General features: G+C 36.7%; 1 protein-coding gene across 11 annotated transcripts in view; it reads right to left on the bottom strand.

Moving 5' to 3' along the window:
- The window catches only part of LOC132126262 (liprin-alpha-2-like), a 102,192-nt gene that overhangs the window by 30,420 nt on the left and 51,962 nt on the right, over positions 1-19,810 (bottom strand). For all 11 annotated transcript variants that reach the window (XM_059537399.1, XM_059537400.1, XM_059537392.1 and 8 more), the window contains exons 2-5: positions 8,258-8,359; positions 5,047-5,211; positions 4,068-4,142; positions 1,193-1,276 (exon numbers count right to left, since the gene is read on the bottom strand). In XM_059537399.1, the coding sequence (XP_059393382.1) occupies positions 1,193-1,276; positions 4,068-4,142; positions 5,047-5,211; positions 8,258-8,359 (426 nt within the window). The remainder of the gene's footprint in view (positions 1-1,192; positions 1,277-4,067; positions 4,143-5,046; positions 5,212-8,257; positions 8,360-19,810) is intronic.

The raw sequence follows: 19,810 nt of genomic DNA, 5'->3' as shown, positions 1-19,810 counted from the left end.
GACTGCTGAAGAGACACTGAAACAGACAGTGTGCAGTATCAAACAGTCAGCAGGGCAATGTTCTTCCTCATTAGGAGCAGTTTTAGCTACCGTCTCAGATTCAGTCACCTTTCAGAAAAATGCTGACACACACAACGATGACTGTCTGACAATCAACAATCAGCTCCTTAAAGAGCCAAGAAATCAAATGTGGTGTTTTATTATTTTGATTTTGTTAAGTATAACCTAATCTATATTCTAGAGCACTCCTAAAAGATAACACAAATATGTCATATCTTAAATGTACAAATGCAATACCTTTAAATCCTGTCACAACCTCCTGTTTCAATAGGAAATACGTTAACATAAAAAGCAAAAGCAAAAATAGCAGCATATCTGATCACAAAATTACAAGGTCAATTTTTCACTCAAAATAAGCTCTATAACAAGCATTTAGAAAAGATAGAAACAGAAATAGGGTATAGACTTTTATAATGAAACCACAATCTAATATCTGCTCCCAAACTTATTTTGTGTACTAATGAGCAAATCGATATTGCTGCATTGAAAAAAAATTTCTTACTACAGAAAATCAATAAATTGCATTTCACATACATACATAAAAGATAAGGTGATATTTAAACAATGAACCACAGTATCAAAGACTGAGAGCAATTCACAATTCTCCTATTGACCAGACTCCTGATGGCTTGCTGACTGCTTAAAGTGAGTCACACCCAGAGACAGGAGACAATTTAGCAGCCTGTGTTGAAGGTTGAAGGGCAAAAGCACTTGGCGCATAATCAATGCAGTTTATTTCTCAGTAGCCAAGAAAATACCATCTGTGAGAGAGGTATTAGAGCAGGAGGGATCCCTTTTGGACCAGTGCCTCAGATATAAACTGCTGCAAGGTGTAAGTAATAATAAAACCATACACTAAATTGCGATTTTCTAAGCCGATATGGCTAGGAATAGATAGTCCCCAGCTAGTTTGTGTAGTTGCAGCCGTAGCAGAGTTGCCTGGGACTATTTTCAGGCGCTGCGTAATATCACTCCGCCTGCTGCACCCATTGTACTACAGCAAAGTTCCTTGTTACGCCGGAAATGACAGTATAGTTCCCAGCTATTTCGGCCTAGAAAATTGCAACTTTTCATTTTCCGTCAGTCTTAGTACACAATGTAACTAAGGCTAATCCCACTACAGTACATGTACCTTCCATGTTGGTTTAGAGCTGTCCATTCTGTCCACAGCTTCCCCATCCGCCTGTCCATCCTTTCTCTGTCTCAACATGACCACCTAGATAAACAAAAACACACCAAAGTCACTCTATAAAGTAAACTACAGTACCATACAACATTCATGCTACATTAAATGTGGCATAGCACATGATTACTGTTCACGAAGCACAGCAGAGGCAATGATGCACTTGAATTTTTTTCCAATTGCACATTATGAAGATGTACATTTTGGGTGATAGTGGACTTTAAGTGTTCCTTCTAATAGCATTTGAGCGCTGTTCCTGTCTTCTTAAGGCAGGCTAGGAGTCTTGTGGGAGATGAGATTATACGAACTACCCATTTTGAGGAATTAACTTATCATTGTGCTTAAAAGCTGCATGTTATTAAGGTATTAATGAAATACTGGTGGGCCATTTGCATTTGAATCCTTGCATATCAGACCCACTGAATGTGAAAATTGGAGAAAGACAATTAAAATATGTACACATTCATTTGCATGCCAGTATTTGGATGAAGGGTTGTGATTTACATATTCGCAAGGCTCTCTTTTTATACACTAGATCGTTTGTATTAGAGCATTAGAGGAGGCTGACGAGACAACACTTCATAAGAATCCCTCAAAATATTTTACTGCATGAGTGCAACATTCAATACAGCTACAAAAAATAGTGAAGAATCCGCAGCGTTACTGTCTCTTTATCTCCAGTAAGAGGACAATACAATCAGGTTTGGAAGGAAGGGAAGATTGTGTTTCAAGACATTTATGACACACAATCCACCACAAGGGCCAATTTGGTTTGAGTAATGCAACCAAATGCTATATCTCTGTTTTAGTATCTGAGCTGTGGGATAAATCATGCTCACCTAAATGGTCTGATTTGAACACTTTATTCATTGCAGTCAACTAGATCATCCTAAATAGTGTAGCACTGGAGAGTCACATTCATTCTACGGAATCACTTATTTTTTTTTTTTGTGTATCACAATTCATGGGATAATTTTATGCCTTGATTTGCCTCTGTGTAGTTTAATGGGGTCATATGATGCGATTTCAATTTTTCTTTTCTCTTTGGAGTGTTACAAGCTCTTGGTGCATAAAGAAGTTGCAAAGACTAAAGTCTCAAATCCAAAAGAGATATTCTTTATGAAAGTTAACGACTCATCCACACCTCCCTAAAATGGCTCGTTCTAACACGCCCCCACTTCTCTACATCACTATGTGGGAGAATTTGCATAATGTCGCCCAGATGTTCACGCAAAGAAAGGCGGCGTACCTTTTATTACAGTTGTAGTATTGTTGTTGCCGCCGCCATGTCGTATAGAAACTGTGTGTTTCACTGTGAAAGTGATACTACTTTGTTTGGTTTTCCAAAAGAGATCACTCAAGGTGTGTGACACTGTTTCGCTGAGAAAGCGAACTACTTTGTTTGGCCTTCCAAAAGAGGACACGACTAGAAACCATGTTCTTTGTCACGTTTATAATGGGCTTTATGTTTATGTCGCGTCGCTCCGGCCGGACAGGGCATCAAAATATGTTAAGGGGCGTAATATTTCCATCACACGCTTGAGGTATTCGCCCAGTCACAACGCACTGGATAGCTGGCCAATCAGAACACACCTCGCTTTTCAGAACGATGAGCCTTGTAAAAATCGACACGTTTCAGAAGGCGGGGCATAGAGGAGAAACAATAATGTGGAGTATGTGGAAAATAATGTGTTGAACCTTAAACTGCATAAACATTCATTACAACATATACATCATATAATGTTCTTTTTAGCAGCTTCATATGACCCCTTTAAATAATTTTTTTAAGTTTACATTTTTTTTTTATTTTTGTGATTATTTTTTATGATTATTATTATTATTTTTTTCATTTTAAGCACTCTGAATTAACATTTTGTATGGAATGCGGTATATAAATACTGTAAACTTGCCTTGCCTATGTAGCCTCAATTTTTGTATTATTTATTCATAACCACTTCAGCTGTTATTTTGATTTTTTGAGAATTAGGCATATGCAATATTGGACCCACCGGTGGGTCCCCAGAGTTGATGTGGATAAACAATAATAAATAAATAAATAATATATATATATATATATATATATATACGTACACTTGTTAACTTTATTTTGCTAACTGAATTAATGTAACATTTGTGGAAAAATATATATTATTTGTAACTTACATTATAACATTACAGTAAACAAATGACCTTTTTATTTATTTATTTTTACAGAATGCTCATCATCCAGTTTTAACACTAGTTTCTTCTTTATTTAAAATGAGAATATATTTGAGTTGCTATTTGCAGACACTGCAGCTGAATAGATTTTCAATGGATGGAAAAATTATGAGAGAACATTTAAAATATATTTATTTGTTTCCTGAAGATGAATGAAAGTCTTTTGGATTTGGTACAAAATAGAAGTGTAAATAATTAATTTTAATTTCCGGGTGAATTATCCCTTTAAAATGTAACTTTATTGCCATACTGTAAACTTTAATTCTATTTTGTAAACTGTTTGTGTTAAACATATAAAATAATATTTTAAATTTGCCTGTTTGACTCTAAATTGTCATTTCAAATCTCTCGGTTTTTGTTCCGGTGAAGTTTTGAAAGCATGTAAATCTAAAGCCTGTCAAGTGCATTGGCTTATCTTGAACTCTCAGCAGCATGTGAGTGATGGAAACAGGCAGTGTGCATTTCCTGTATGGGTTGACAGCGGGGGGCAGGTGCTCATTGGACAGATGTTAATGAGATCAGCAAATCCATACCAGTTTGCATGCATACCTAAACACATGCACACACACACACACACACACACACACACACAAAACGGCGATACCTCCTGAGTGGCGGCTGAAAGCTGTCCTTCTAATGTAGTCACCCTTTCTAGAGCCACCCGTAACCTTTCACGCACCTGTGCAAATTAAAACCCAAAAATACTTTAATAGCTGAATGTACATGAGCAAACAAAACCCTGTCAGCATTCATTCCAATTCCAGTCATGTGGTTAACCGGTAATGTTACATAGTCACAACAAGTAGGGTTGCGAGATATATTAAAATAAAATATATTAATATATAATATATTGCAGTATAGCTTATTGCAACTGTCAAATCGCAATGGCTGTGATTTCATTAAATGTATATTTGATATGTATACATGAAATATATGTCTTATTTTGTTGATTATTATTTTATAATAAGAATTATTTTAGTTAGGGGTGCTCCGATCACGATCGGCCGATCGTTATGCGCATCTTGTCAGTAAAGCCGGTTCTCTAATCAGCTGTAAATTCCATCAGGTGCGTGGTTTCACATAGAGCAGCTGTTACTACACAGAACCATTGTTAACTGAGAAGCTGCGCAAATCCACGTTCATTTTCAGCGTTTATTTGCGCATCTTCTCATTTAACAACGGCTCTGTGTAGTAACAGCTGCTTAATGTGAAACCACGCACCTGAGGGAATTTACCGCTGATTAGCGAACCGGCTTTACTGATGAGATGCGCATTAACGATCGGCCGATCGTGATCGGAGCATCCCTAATTTTAGTCATATTGAATTGGTCAAAAACAGTGAGAATGTGGAATCAAAGTATGAACACAATTATTATAAAAAATTTTCTATGCAGATTCCCTCTCCAACAAAATCATTTAAGTAATGATTCAACTATTTAAGTCATCTGGTGAAAATTAATGTATTTATCGTATCGCAATATATATCACAGGAAAACAAAATACACCGAATGTCACTTTTTTTTTTACAATATAATGCAGCCCTGATTACAAGACAAAAAAAATAAAAGATAAAAAAAACTCACTTTTTCATCCAGAGCCTTATGATGCTCGAAGAGAGATTTCAGAGCCTTGAGCACCTCCACCTCACTGGAAACCCCAGATGGCGGAGGAGCCTGCCTCTTCACCACAGTCATCCTCAGCGAACGCTCGTGACGTGACACCAGACACTCCAAGTGTTCCAAAAGAAGCTAAAGAACAACAGAAACAAACAAGCAAATGTTAACATTTATCGACTATCATTCTGGATAACATGATTTCAATTGTGCTTGTTCAGTTGTGATTACTGCTACTGATTACTAGCTCTGCATAGTAACATGTAATGGCCCAGTATCTTTTTAGAATCACTCAAAAGAGTCAACCTTGGGTGCTTTACAGTGGAAAAGCATGTTGTAAGCGAAACAAACTGGCACTGCGACAATAGATGGTCTGAGTTCTTCTGGGCTGCTCTCATACCGTAAAAGCCCAAATTCTTGCAAATCCCCCTGAAGGTTGTCAAGTGTGGCCTAGGGGCTGAGAGAATCTACAAGCGAATCAACATCTTTTGCGATGTTCATGACAATGCGGCAGCATGAATCTAGCAATGGAGATATGCTCACTTTCATTTCTCACCCGCAGCATCTCAGCTGTGTGAACATCCACTCCATTCACACAATCTTGCAGCATCGGCCTTGCCAGAAACATAAAGACTGCTGATGCGGCACAATGTATGGCGAGGCATTTACATAAACATTTACCCACATACTAATTTTCGTGAGAACTACTTGCTGACTATTAAAAATGAGTAGTCTTTTCCTAGAACACACTTTACCATTCAAAAGTATGGGTTTGGTTAATTAATTTTTTTTTATGCATTTGAAAGTCTCTTATGCTCACTCAGGCAGAATTTATAAAAAAAAAATAATAATAATAATGAAAAAAGTCATTTTATGGAATATAATTACAATTTAAACAACTGTTTTCTATTTAGTTTCTATTTATTTTCAAATGTAATTTATTCCTGTGTTGGCAAAGCTGAATTTTCAGCAGCCGTGGCATCATATGCTCAGGATTCACTGATGAATAGAAAATTCAAAAGAACAGCATTCGTTTGAAATAGAAATATTTAGCAACATTATAAATGTTCATTTTAAGGGAAAGTTCAACCAAAAATGAAAATTCTGCTCACCCTCATGTCGTTCCATACCCTTAAGACAAAAATCTGAGAGCATTCTGACTTTCCATAGACAGGAATGCAACTGTCACATGTCACATTCAAGGTCCAGAAAGGTAGTAAGGTAGGGCTCCAGACTAACTATTTTTACTTAGAGCACTGAAGCACTGTAGCCCCTGACTGAACATATTTAGGAGCACAAGCAGAAAATTAAGGGGCACACCTTAATTCTGCCTGCAATGCATTCGTTCACATATTTTCCCCATTTTAACTGTATTACTGACAAATGTTTTGATAATAAATATACTTAACTCAGAGAAATTACAATATTCAAAATTCTTTTAATTTCAGAGGGAAATTAAAATTGCTATTGTTTTGCATTAAGAAGTGCAGTTACTAATAATATTAAATGTTAATTTCTTGTTTATGTAATTTTTATACAGATTTGACAGTAAAGCACTAAGCTTGAGTTGGGAAGCTTACAGAATGTATTTTATTAGCAACAGTAACATGTGCAAAATCTATTTTTTATGTAGAAAAGGTATATATTGTGCTCTTAATAAATGTACCATTATCCTTCTATAGTCCTATATGAAACTGACCAATAACTTAACAGATAATTACAAAATATCAATGAAAAAGTATAAATGAATGACTAATAAGCCTATAAGTGCTCATCTGCTGCCATCTACAGGTTATAATGGTGATTTGATGTATTTTATAATTTTACAGAAGTAAAATTACTGTGTTTGCCACAGTATATTTTGGTCATCCCATTGAAAAAAAAAATCAAATTTAGGAGCTTTAAAGTGTGAAATGCTGGTCAGTTATTGAAAATTCCTCTCTCAAAAGTCTGTACAAACCTGAAATGTATAATGTAATACCATTTGACTATTTCTGCCACAACACCATGGTTTCAGTTAGCGTTACTGCTTGTGGTTTTCTACATCAGTGCCGTTTGATCTGTTTATAATAGAAAATTCTGTGTAGAATCTGAATGCTTCTTAGTAGATCTCACAGCAATCTTCACTCATTCTGCGACAAATTCAGATGCTTTCAATTCAAATTCAAATGTTTGCCATTTGATGTTTCTAATATGCAACAGATATGGCAACACGATATCTTGAAGAACGTGGTGGTTGCGCTAGGTGTGACCGCTCACAAAATTTACTCACACCAGCAGAAAAAAATGGTTGCAGTCTGGAGCTCTGTAGTGAGGACATCAATAAAATTAGTCTGTGATATCAGTGGTTCGAACGATCCGCCGTAAGTGCTTCAGTGTATGACAGCCAGCGGAAGTGAGAGTAAAGTGTTTATTACGTTTGAAATATGAATAGCCATCTGCGGCACTTTTTATTATGAATACGCAAGCTTTATTTGACGACTTGTGGACTGTTCAACTGCAACATTCGCTGACTGTAACAATAGAGCTTGGAATAGCCAGGACAATTTTTAATAGACCTTCGACTGGATTCGTCTTAAAGAAAGTCATATACACCTAGGATGCTTCAAGGGTAAGTAAAACACAGTCTAATTTTCATGTTTGGGTGAACTGGCCCTTTAATTTTATGGCGCTACAAGAAAATAAAAATAATGACTTTACTCAACAATTTCTTCTCTTCCGTGTCTTCGACATTCACAAGAGTCACATGGACTATTTTAACAATGACCTTACTAATGTACCTTTCAGGACCTTGAACATGGATGTTCCATTGCTATCTACGGAAGATCAGAAAGCTTCTTCTGAGTTCCAAAGATGAAAGAAGGTCTTAAGGGTCCGGAACATAAGGGGGAGAAATCAATGACAGAACTTTGCTAAATGTCCCAAAACTGACCTGCAACTTTTGAACAGTAGTGGACATAATCCTAACTAAAGCTGATTTATGCTAATGATAATATTTACTGTTAAGAATTTTCACATTGCTCTGCAGCTACTTTTTCCATGACAGAAAAAGTGTGATTTTCAATTTTAAATCTTCACTTTTAGCAATCCAAACAAAATACTGGGGAAAGGAAACAGCTGTCTTGACTGTACTGATTTTATTGAGATGTCCTGTCACTTTAACACACAAACACATACTCACCCTGGTATTATTCCTCTCTGCTTTAAGCTCAGATATCTCCTCCTCTTTTTCTAGAAGCTGCTCTCGACACAAATTCAGTTCCTTAGTCAGGGTAGCAAACTCCTGAGAGAAGAGAGAAGAAAGGAGATGAATTCATTTATTTGACATAATAATAATGATGCACATTAATATGGTATGGTTACGGCAAACTAACACACAACACTCTTAATGTGGTTTGACAAGTTTATTTTTATTCAGAACTATTCAATTCTATACGGATCTGCTCACATAATGAGAATAACTCATCCATACTGTATGTTATTTTTTCTGATTCATCTTTACAGTCTCTCTCCCTTAAATGGTCCAAGAGACAACAATAATGAACAGTCACTGCCCATAGAGTGCCAGAGGTACTAAAGCTTCACAATCCTGTTCCCACAATTTCTGGTCTTTTGTTGACCAGGACACACATTTTGAACAAAGGACCACACAAATGGATATTCTTCATTTTCAGATTCTTACAGTATACGCCTCGGTCAGCCAGCACAAACACCAAGAAAACAGAACAGAAAATCTGCCATCATTTACTCACCCAAGTTTCTTTCTTCTCTTAACAAAAAGATGTTTTGAAAAATGTTGGTGACCAAAAAAGTTGACAGAAGCCATGTTTTTAATTTTAATTTTTTCAACCATCATTCTTCACAAAAACATATTTTGTGCTCAACAGAAAAAAGAAAGAAAGAAAAAAAACTGATACAGTTCTGAAACAACTTGATTGATGACAATTTTTGTTTTTGAGTGAACTATCCCTTTAATAAAAACCTTGTAACTAGCCTAAGACTTCAAATCAATGACATGAAGCTATTACGGTACATCAGCCACTTTACGCATTACATCCAACTAATATTAACAATGCACATTTCTCTAGCAGCATGAAGGGAGAGACACTCTTATTTCGGCGTTCTGCCTCTCAGTCCCGCTGGCATCCGGGCTGCAGTCTTGCGTGGCTCAATTGCTCTGTTCTCTGAAGTGCCCCGGCCGGGCCTCTGGCACTAGTCCCAGTTAACCCAGCTGTTCATCACAGTCTTTTGGGAAACTTTCAGGGCACTGTTGACGCATGTTAACACCCCCTCCTGTTTCAGCATACATGCATTCATATGTTCTATAATTCAAGTGCACAAAATACTAGGGGCTGAAAAAAAAAAGATTTTCCACAGATGGTGAAATGGACAGAATAATGTCGTCTATGCAGCGGCAACAAGGGGATATGAAATTCTTTTGCGATGGTGGAGTATTAACAATCTGAGGATGCATGTGGGCGTGTTTTAAATCTTATAATGTCTTAAATAAAATACATTAGCTCTGAAAATGTACGACCCAGGATCACATGTATTCTACACATGTGATAAATGTATTCTTAAAGGGATAGTTCATGCAAAAATGAAAATTCTGTCATCATTTACCCCACTGACTTTCATTATGTGGACAAAAACACAGAAAACATTCAAATTACTTGAAAAAAAAAAAACTTACAGGTTTTGAATGACATGAGTAGATGATGACAAAAATCATCATCATTGTCTTTAATAAAATGTCACATCTTCCATAAGGAAGCCTCACTTCTTTAACCTGTCTTAATGACTCTCGATTTTTGATGACCACACTAACACTTAGTTTATATTAATAAACTGTATTCAGGCTATTGGGTCAGTTATGATTCCCATGCTAAATGAAAACCTTCGAGGTCACACATTGTGTTAGTGTGCTGTTTTTCTGCTTTTTGAATAATGCTGCTTGACTGAAACGTAGAGGCAGAAAGGACCGGGAGGGGGAAGAGGAAAAGGAAAATGGGTCAGTGCGTTCATTTGATTTTTTTCACAGGAGTGGAGGAATAGGCACAAAGCAAGTTCAAATCCACAAACAGATGTTGAATCTTTCCACCTCTTTTGAAACATGTTTTTTAATATAGCAGAACATGGCTGGGAAAAGACTAAAAACTAAAACTAAAAACATGTTGTATCAAAAAAAGCTATTCTATTTCAATCTGCCATGGGTCTTCAATAAATGCTTGAGAATATACAAAAAGGAATTGAAAACATGTATTTGGTGTTTGTCATCAGAGATTGCTGTTTCAGTGCTTAATTCAAAGGTAAACTGTGTCCCAACTCTAGAAGTAACACAAGAGGATTTTCTGTGCTGAGGTTTTGCATTTAAAACCCAGGATTATATTTGTATTGTGACTTGAGAGCGTGAAAAGCTGAAATCCCCCCAGTTAGTATTTGACTTACTTTCTCATCTAGAACTTTTGGCTTGACATAAAATGTGGTTGCAACAAACTTTTCGGCTCAGCCCAACAAATCTTTGCAAGAATGCCATTTTAAACTACAATGTGGCACAGATAGATAGGAAATCAGATTTTGGGTACTTTAAGTGGTTCTTAATTCGTTACATTTATGATATCCGGTAATAAACACTTATATATGATTCTACTAATAATCCACAAATGTTCATACTGTGTAAATGTGGGATTAAATAACAAATAAATAAACAACAGTAACATTCTACACCATTGTGCCTAAGGATTATATTTAATGCTGTTACTAAATTATTAGTGCTATTAAAGATGAACTTTAAATGAGTGTTAAAAAATGGAAAGGAAATCTCATTGTAAAAATTGGGGAAATACAGTAATACAGTGCTTAATGAAATGCCTGTAGAACAACGCGGTGGTCGCGCCAGTGCCACTGCACACAGAATTTAATCACACATGCAGAAAAAATGGTTGCAGTCTGGAATCCTGCATGCTTTTCTGTATGTTTTAGTCTCATGAGAACACTATTTCTAGCAATCAGTGTTGGGGAAAGTGACTTTTAAAAGTAATTACAAAATTGTAATTACTGCAATATTTTACAATACGTAAAAAAAAGTAACTAATTAAGTTACTTTTACATTACTTTCGCGTTACTTTTTAAATATGAGCAGGGCTTGATTAAAAACTTGATTGTTTTTAATATAAAAAGTTATATTTATAGCAAATATAAAAGCCCCTTCACACTAAAGTGTAATGAATAAACCTCAGGCTGAAGGAAAAGTAAATTCACATCTGTACAGTAGAACACAGGAGAGGAAGGTTCAACACTCTTCAGCAAACACGAAGCACGAAGTTAGTTTATCTAAAGTCATTTTTGCTTATTAGTATGGTTGAACTGGATCATCAAAGGACAGCAGCAAAGACATAAGTTAATAAAATGGGACTAGATACATTTGTGTTATTTAACATTTAATTATTGCAAGTTTGCGTCATATTCTGAGTTTGCATTTCACGGTTTTAATTAATTTGATACCAAATCTGTTTTTTTGTGAATGGTGTATTAATTCACATTTACATTTAGTCTACAACTACATCATGATCACACAGTGCACACAACGCCTCTGTACTTGCGATAAATGGGAAAACAAAGTAACTGGCGTTACTTTTTAGAAAAAGTAACTCAGATATTTTCTTGTAAATTAAGGAGCAATACGTTACTTTACTATTTACTTGAAAAAAGTAATCTGATTATGTAACTCGCATTACTTGTAATGCGTTAGCCCCAACACTGCTAGCAATTAGCTCTTAAAATACTGGATACAAACGTGATCTTTTTTTCTTCTGTTAAATCTATTAGTTTTGAAGGCTGTACACCACCTTCCTGAATTATTTAAAACATTTCTAGGGCAAAAAAATACGAATTCAAATCAAGACTAACACACTATGGGGTTTCTAAAATGTCAAACAACCGGCAAAATGTGAGGTACTGATAAAAGAAAGAAAAATCCACAAAGTGTTGGCCAGCAGTGTGACCTTGTGAGGAGGATGTCGGCTGTCGGCAGGTGAGCAGTGTTGAGCTCAGACAGCTCCAGGGATTTCTCTGTGTTTGGTTGGTAAAAGTCTAGGGATTAAGGAATGGAAGGAATATTGCCAAATACAGCAGTGTTTCTGAGCGCAGGATTAAGTCATACTGCAGTCTTTACTACAAGCACCAACAGACAACACTCAAACACATATTATAGAGACTATTCAATATGCCACAAATGATTTCCATAGTATACTACAGAATTAACGGTATAAAATGTAAAGAGGAAAAAAAGTAAAGTAAAAAAAAAAAGTAAAGTAAAAGTGAGTAAAAAAAAAAAAAAGTGACGTGACATTCAGCCAAGTATGGTGACCCATACTCAGAATTTGTGCTCTGCATTTAACCCATCCAAAGCGCACACACAGCAGTGAACACACACACCGTGAACACACACCCGGAGCAGTGGGCAGCCATTTATGCTGCGGCGCCAAAGGAGCAGTTGGGGGTTCAGTGCCTTGCTTATATGCACCTCAGTCATGGTATTGCTAGCCCGAGACTCAAACCCTCATACCTGTTTAGAAACTGTTGCATGATTTGACACCAAACAAAATTAGTAGATAAGTGATTTATGCTTCTTAAATAAGTCATATGACAGTGGAGCACATGCATAACTGAAATATTAAAGACTTGGCATGCAAAATATACTGTAATATTAACAACAAAAATCCAGTACTTAGTGTTGTCTGCAAACTTCACCATGTTCTCTATAAACACTCCACAGATGCTCATCCTGACCTGCCACAAACAGCTTTAAACTATTTCCATACCTCCTCCAGACATGCTTACAGTAAGCTGATTTCTCAATAGTCTACCCCAAATCCATAACAATGCTGTTGTCTTATATTAAATGGGTTTTGAATGAAGAAATCAAGGACTGAGAAGAAAGGCCTCACAACTAACAGCAAACATCTGTTCGTCTTTAGCCTCTCTCTGTTGCCGACTGAGACAGATCAGTCAAGTCTTCTTGCTCACTGAGCACATTTACATGTGCAACAAAAAGCTAATCACTTACAAAAATCAGCTCATTATAACAACCTCATTTTATTTTATTTACATAGAAATTAACTGAGCCAACAATGCAAGATTGCTCCAGTCTTGATGTCATAATCAAATGTCAGCATATGTAATAAGGCTAAATACAAAGCTAAATCAGGAAAATGAGCAACAAATGTGTCCACTGGGTTTTTAGTACATTATTTATGATCTTTCTACAATAAAATAATATAATGTTGGCTTAACCATAACCAGTGTAAAATGTAAATTTAAATGTGTGTAAATGCACTTAATTAATAAAAAAATTAAGTAAAAAAATTGTTAATATAATAATTTAATATAATTAAATTAATACGTTAAATTAATACATTAAACTGGAATCAAGAACGTCACAACCTACATCACATAATTAAATTAAATGTCAATATATGAAGTGTTTCAAACTACCGTATTTTTCGGACTATAAGTCGCACCTGAGTATAAGTCGCATCAGTCCAAAAATACGTCATGATGAGGAAAAAAACATATATAAGACGCACCGGACTATAAGTCGGATTTATTTAGAACCAAGAGAAAACATTACCGTCTACATCCGCGAGAGGGCGCTCTATTCTGCTCAGTGGTAGACTACAGGAGCACTGAGCAGAATAGAGCGTCCTCTGGTGGCTGTAGACGGTAATGTTTTCTCTTGGTTCATTTCTCTCGGTTCATGTCAAATTAATTTTGATAAATAAGTCGCACCTGACTATAAGTTGCAGGACCAGCCAAACAAGTGCGACTTATAGTCCGGAAAATACGGTAAATAGAATCACAATGCAATTTTTTCTCCAATTATAAATTTAGTTTACATAACTAGTCAACAGGTCAACTGACCTATAAATATTGAGAAAACGTTTTCTTATATCCAGCAAATAACTGGATATAAAAAAAAACTCATCATGATTTCTTTTAATAAAGAAAATAATCCAACATCTAACAGCAGACTAACTGAATAAGTGAATATGTCTGGAGATGTGAGGGAAAATTGCTATTAGCTTTAATTAATCTTCTCAGACTATCAGTGAGATGGCTATCTGGCACAATGCACAGACGGTCAGCTCATACTAGCAATCTACTCCATCTTCATTTTGCTCAGTGGGCATCTACTTCAATTAGCTTGTTTACATACTGGAAAGCCTGTGAAATATGATAAATCATTCTGTAATAGCGCAGGTGTCTAAAACACATGGTCTATCCATTCAGTGTAGACCTTGTTAGAAACGTGTGTAATTAAATAGGGCGATATAGCTTGATTGCTGTATCTGAATCAACTGAATCAGTTCACTAAAACAGATTAAACTGATTCATGGAAATCAATCAAATTTCCCAAATAAAACAACACTTTAATAACTAAAGTTTAAATCAAAGGCACTACTGAAGCATCTTCACAATTAAAAGGAGTCATCAATGACATAAAAATCATTGCAGTACTCTTAATTTTGACTAATTTCATTAGAATTACTTTGAATATATTTTGGAAATATCGTTTTAAACATCTTGTTGGTCCAGTGGGCATTCTATAGAACAAAAAGCAGACTGAATCTGTTGGCTCGGTGTTGACGGGTTAGTAAGGTCTGATGTTGGTTTATTTCATACCACAGCTGCTGTCTTTGGCTCATCTTCCCCTTGGCCCAGTGCAAAGAGGGAATTGTTGGAAAATACGCAGAACCTGGTGCTTAATTAGCCGCTGATGGATTGATTCCTCTAAAACACGGCATCTCCATGGGATCAGACTGGATTAGGGCCATGCACTAAAGGGCTGGAATCGGGAAGAGCACAGAGAAAGGCATGCGAGGTTTGGACACCAGTGGCCTAAACGCTGGCAGGATGCCTCTGGGCACTGGAACAGGTGAAGTAAAGGCGAGGGGCTAGACTTTTAGAATGGCATTTAATGAGCTCATCTTAGTCCCAATGAATTCTGAATGACACTGCAGTGGGTCCATACTCGTATAGCATTTATTTCAGATGATCAAGAGCCTTTAAAAATAATTTTCAGACATCCTGCAAATTCATTATTCACTTCACCATCATTTCCTAAAGGGATTTTATTCTCAGCCTTTATAAAAATCAAACTAAATCACAAAAATGTCTAGTTTGTGCCACAGTCATTGACAAATGGAAAGTAAACTCATGCCAGCTCAGTCATGACATGGCGCAAATGTGAAATGTGAAAAGAAAAGGCGTGAGTAAAGGCAGAGCAGTTAATGCTCAATCGACTGCTGGCAGCACAGATGGTTTCACTGACAAACTGATGTGAAAATCACACCAGTCACTCATCACTGCAGTATATAAAGTAAAACATGCAAAATACGCACAGGAAATGTCACTTTCCTCCTTGATCAGTGAAATGTGGGCTAATGATAACCCTGACCTGACGCAAAGACTTCTGTTCAGGTCAGGGTCACAGAAAAGTTATTAATCACTGGCAACAGGGAGTCCTCTGGGTGAAAATATGAAGTAACATCAAACCTGCAGGAAAACTACAAAATGTCACCAAAGAACTGAATAAATCAAGTGATTACACAGTGATTATAGTTAACCATAAAAAAAAAAAAAATTAATACAAATAAATTAGCTTGGGTTACACATGTAACAATGGTTCCCTGAGAGGGAACGAGATGCTGCACTAGGGTCATTTTTTTCGGTTTCGGGATCTCCCTTACAGTTCCGGTTCCATTAAAATCATTAAACAACTATTAAAAAAAATAGTGGTAAGGAAAAAGGCACAATACTCAACTACTCAATGCTCAATACTATTTATTACTTACTGTCAACTTAATAAAGGTTGTTGTTTTTTACACTCTATTACATTTTGCTTTTCAAGCAGGAATAAGCTGGTTGGCCAAGTAGTCCCGTGAGGGCTAAGACACTTGTTTATTTCTCTAAATTAATGAAATATTAACTGTTATACTTATAACCATGTAAACACACTCCATAAAGCCCCTTTTTTTACAAATAATAATGCAGTCAGGAGGTGTGATGCAATAAAAAAAAATTTTTTCCACCTGTACACTAAATAATCTAACTCTTATACTTACATAACAATAGCAGTCTATTTATTTAGTGGCCCAAGTTGAAGTATGTAGTATGTAGGCTATATTAATGACAATATAGGACCAATATAATGTAATTTAGCTATGTCCTAAAGATCTTCTGAAGGCTTGAAGACCAGAATAACAATAAATACTAGGTAGCCTTCCCACAGAGCTGCTATGAGCGTGTAACTCTGAATGTGTGTGCTCTTTGCAGAGACAAACCCTAAAGTAGAATATGCTCGAGCGCTAGAATCCAAACATGCGAATCCCACGATCTGAGTCCTTGTGTGTGTCCTCAAGTGTCAGAAACCTCGGGCACAGAGGCACACATTTTCCACAGTGCTCACCTGCCTTGAGCCCATTTCACACTGCACTTCGGACCCGGCATATTGCCGGAACATTGCCCGGTCGCCTTCTGTGTGAACGCAACCACGTCCCGGGATTGATTCCGGCTTTGAACCCGGGTCGGGGACCTAGTAACATTGCCGGGTTCGACCCGGGACGAGCGCTGTGTGAACAAAAGCCAGATCTAATGCCGTGTCGAAGTGATGACGCACGTTATCGCGCGACTCTTTTACCAGCTGTTTTGAAGTAAGATCAACGTTCGCGACGAAAAAATATGTGCAAACTGTAATGAAGCAGAGATCAGTTAGTTCCTCACTTTCCGCGCTGACGCAGAGATCGTTCACTTGCTTCAGTGAAAGTATAACGTGCCTAACGTTTTTGACTCGTACATTACACGTCACGCCCTGATGTCACGTGTCGTTACGGGATCTTTACGGGTTGTGTGTGAAAGCACGCACATATCTCGGGTAATCACTGGCAGTGTGAAAGTGCAAAATCTAGCGAACCGGGAACAATTGCCGGAACACTTTACCCCTGTATTTGCCGGAATGGCAGTGTGAAAGGGGCTTTGGTCTCTCACACGCACTTCAAACACAAGTGTGCCTGAAGACAACAAAAGCTGGTGATATATTCAGCGGATGCCCTATTATACTTGCGAGCACCCTGCCTATGATGTCATGGGCCATGTGGACAAATAGGATTGCCGTTGTTTCACACGTGCTTCAGATACCAGTCATGCTGGTGGCATTCCCCAATGTGCCCCCTAGGGAAACATCAATTTTATACTAGCAGTATATTTAAATAAATAAATAAAAATTACTTTTCGCATGCAAGTTACCTGGAATAGTATTTTATTGATTTTTTAAGGGTTAAATGCCTCTAATTCTCTGTAACTTGTGCAAACGAATGCACGGCTTTACATGTCTGAAACGTGTATGGACCATAACAACATCACATATCTAACATGCTTGTTGACATTTAATATATAATATCAAATATAGGCCTCCAGTTTACCATGAAATGAAGTATTAGATAACAAAGAGAATCCTAGTGCTGGTCTTAGATCAGATATTTACCATGATACTGCTGATCTAATACAGAGACTCAACTGATCAGAAAACAGGATGCATATGTAAATACAAATGAGTGTTTTCAGCACCTCCACTTCCCTCTGAGGTGTGGTATCAGTACCATGGTAACGGTGGCTTGAACACATCCGCTAATATTAGCCTCGCCAATGCGACAGAGAGTGACTCCTCCCTGAACTCTCTGTGTTAGAAACAGAGATAACTAAACTACTTCCTAACACATACAACTGAGCTTAGAGAGTCAGCAGATGCCACAGTTCATCAATGAAACATCTACCAAAAAGATAATTTACAAAATCAAATATAACAGGCTCTTTAGAACATTCAATTCTGAATGGAGATTTTTGCATCTACCGGCAGGTCGTCGCATCTACCTTTCTTAGATTGTACAATTTGGACATCCCTGCCCTACAAGCGCATGTCTTACCCGCCTTATGCTTATTCCAAAACCCACCCACCCACACCGCACCGCTTCAGTCATATGATTCTGATGAGAGGGTGCTCCCAGCCGAGTTATATAGCTGTTGGCTCCGCCCCTTCTGGCGGGCTCGAGCACCTTTCGTTTGTGCAGCTACACAAACTTTAACCAATTAATCTTCAGTAATAGACTAAACAGGAGTTTCCCTAAGCAGTCATCAAATGATGATGCAACGCTCATCCCATGTCTCATTTGTTCAACAACAAATAAAAATTGCATAATACAGAAGTTAATTTAAGGTTTAGTTCAAGTTCATTTATATATAAAGCAGTGTTAAAAGCAGCCACAAGACTGACAAAAGTGCTGTACATTAAAGTCAAACCATAAACACATAAAACAGAAAGAATAAAACATATTAATTTAAAACCAAAGGAATGATAGATAAACAAGGCACTGTAATAAATTGTAATAAGAATGGGATATTAGTAGGCCAGATCAAACAGCTGTATTTTTAAAAGGGACTTCAAAATGGATAGGGAAGTTGCCACTCTAATCTCAAGCTGCAGATTGTTCCATAACCGATGCCCAACCACAAAAAAAGCTTGATCTCTCTACGTTTTAGTCTGGACTGAGGTACTAAAAGGAGATTCTGATCACTGGATCTTCACTCATGGGCGATTCATATTCAAGGTCAAATGAGAACTGTTTCACGTGGTATGCCAGGTGTTCGAGAAAAAAAAAGAAAAGAATATTCGAAACTCAAAAATTTGAAAATCGAATGCCAACCCACCAAACGAATATTCGAGTAATCGAATATTCTGGTCAAGCCCTTCCCCATCACATAACTTTGCTTGCCGTGTCAATGAATTCCTTTACAGCTCTGCCAAGAAATGTAATAATAAAATAAATAAATAATTTTTTTTTTTACTATTTTGGCACAGGCCTCAAGTACACTGTAAAAAATTAAAAGTTGAGAAAACTTAAGTTTAGACAACCAGCTTCAGCAGATTTTTGAGTTCTCAACTTACTTTTGTAGGAGATTTTTGCAGTATAAAGTGAATAAAATTTGAAAAAACGCAAAGACATGCTGAAGCTGGTTGCCTTAAACTAGCGAGTTTTCTCACCTTTTTTGGGGTGTTTTTTTTTTTTTTTTTTTACAGTGTATGAATCAGTTTTACACAAATTTAATTAGGAGCAAAGGCACCAAAAGCTGAGTTGACAAAGTGCCAGGATGCACATTTACTGAAGTGTATCACAGACATGGGGACACGGCTCAGCGGGACCGTTCCTGATCCTCCAGCCCAAAGCAGAGATTACAGAAACAAACAGATAGTGTTAGAGAGAGAGGATAAGAACAGAAAACCACGTATAGGCCAAAGAGGCCACACTGTCAAACAACAAGAGTTTAATCTAAATATGGCAGAGGTCAGATCTTATCTGACTAAATCTAAATTAGAATCTGACATAACCAGATTACTTAATATTACAAATATTTTCCTTTTTCAAGCTAGACCATCTTGGTGGTATAATAAATAATGTTTCCTGTTTTTGCACAAAGCATTACCTAAATATCCTAATCTCCCAATGCATTATATGTACAGTACAGCCAGAAATTAACACAACCGCTCATGCAATATATTGTAGAGCACAGACATATTCGTGTTATATATATATATATATATATATATATATATATATATATATATATATATAAAGAGTTTGAGTGTTATTTTGAGGTCAGTGTGTTGGGTTATCTGTTT

The sequence above is a fragment of the Carassius carassius genome, chromosome 44 (genome assembly GCF_963082965.1).
Source record: "Carassius carassius chromosome 44, fCarCar2.1, whole genome shotgun sequence".
Lineage (NCBI taxonomy): Eukaryota > Metazoa > Chordata > Actinopteri > Cypriniformes > Cyprinidae > Carassius > Carassius carassius.
The sequence above is the reverse complement of the archived record's forward strand: the minus strand, read 5'-3'. Positions and strand labels throughout refer to the sequence as shown.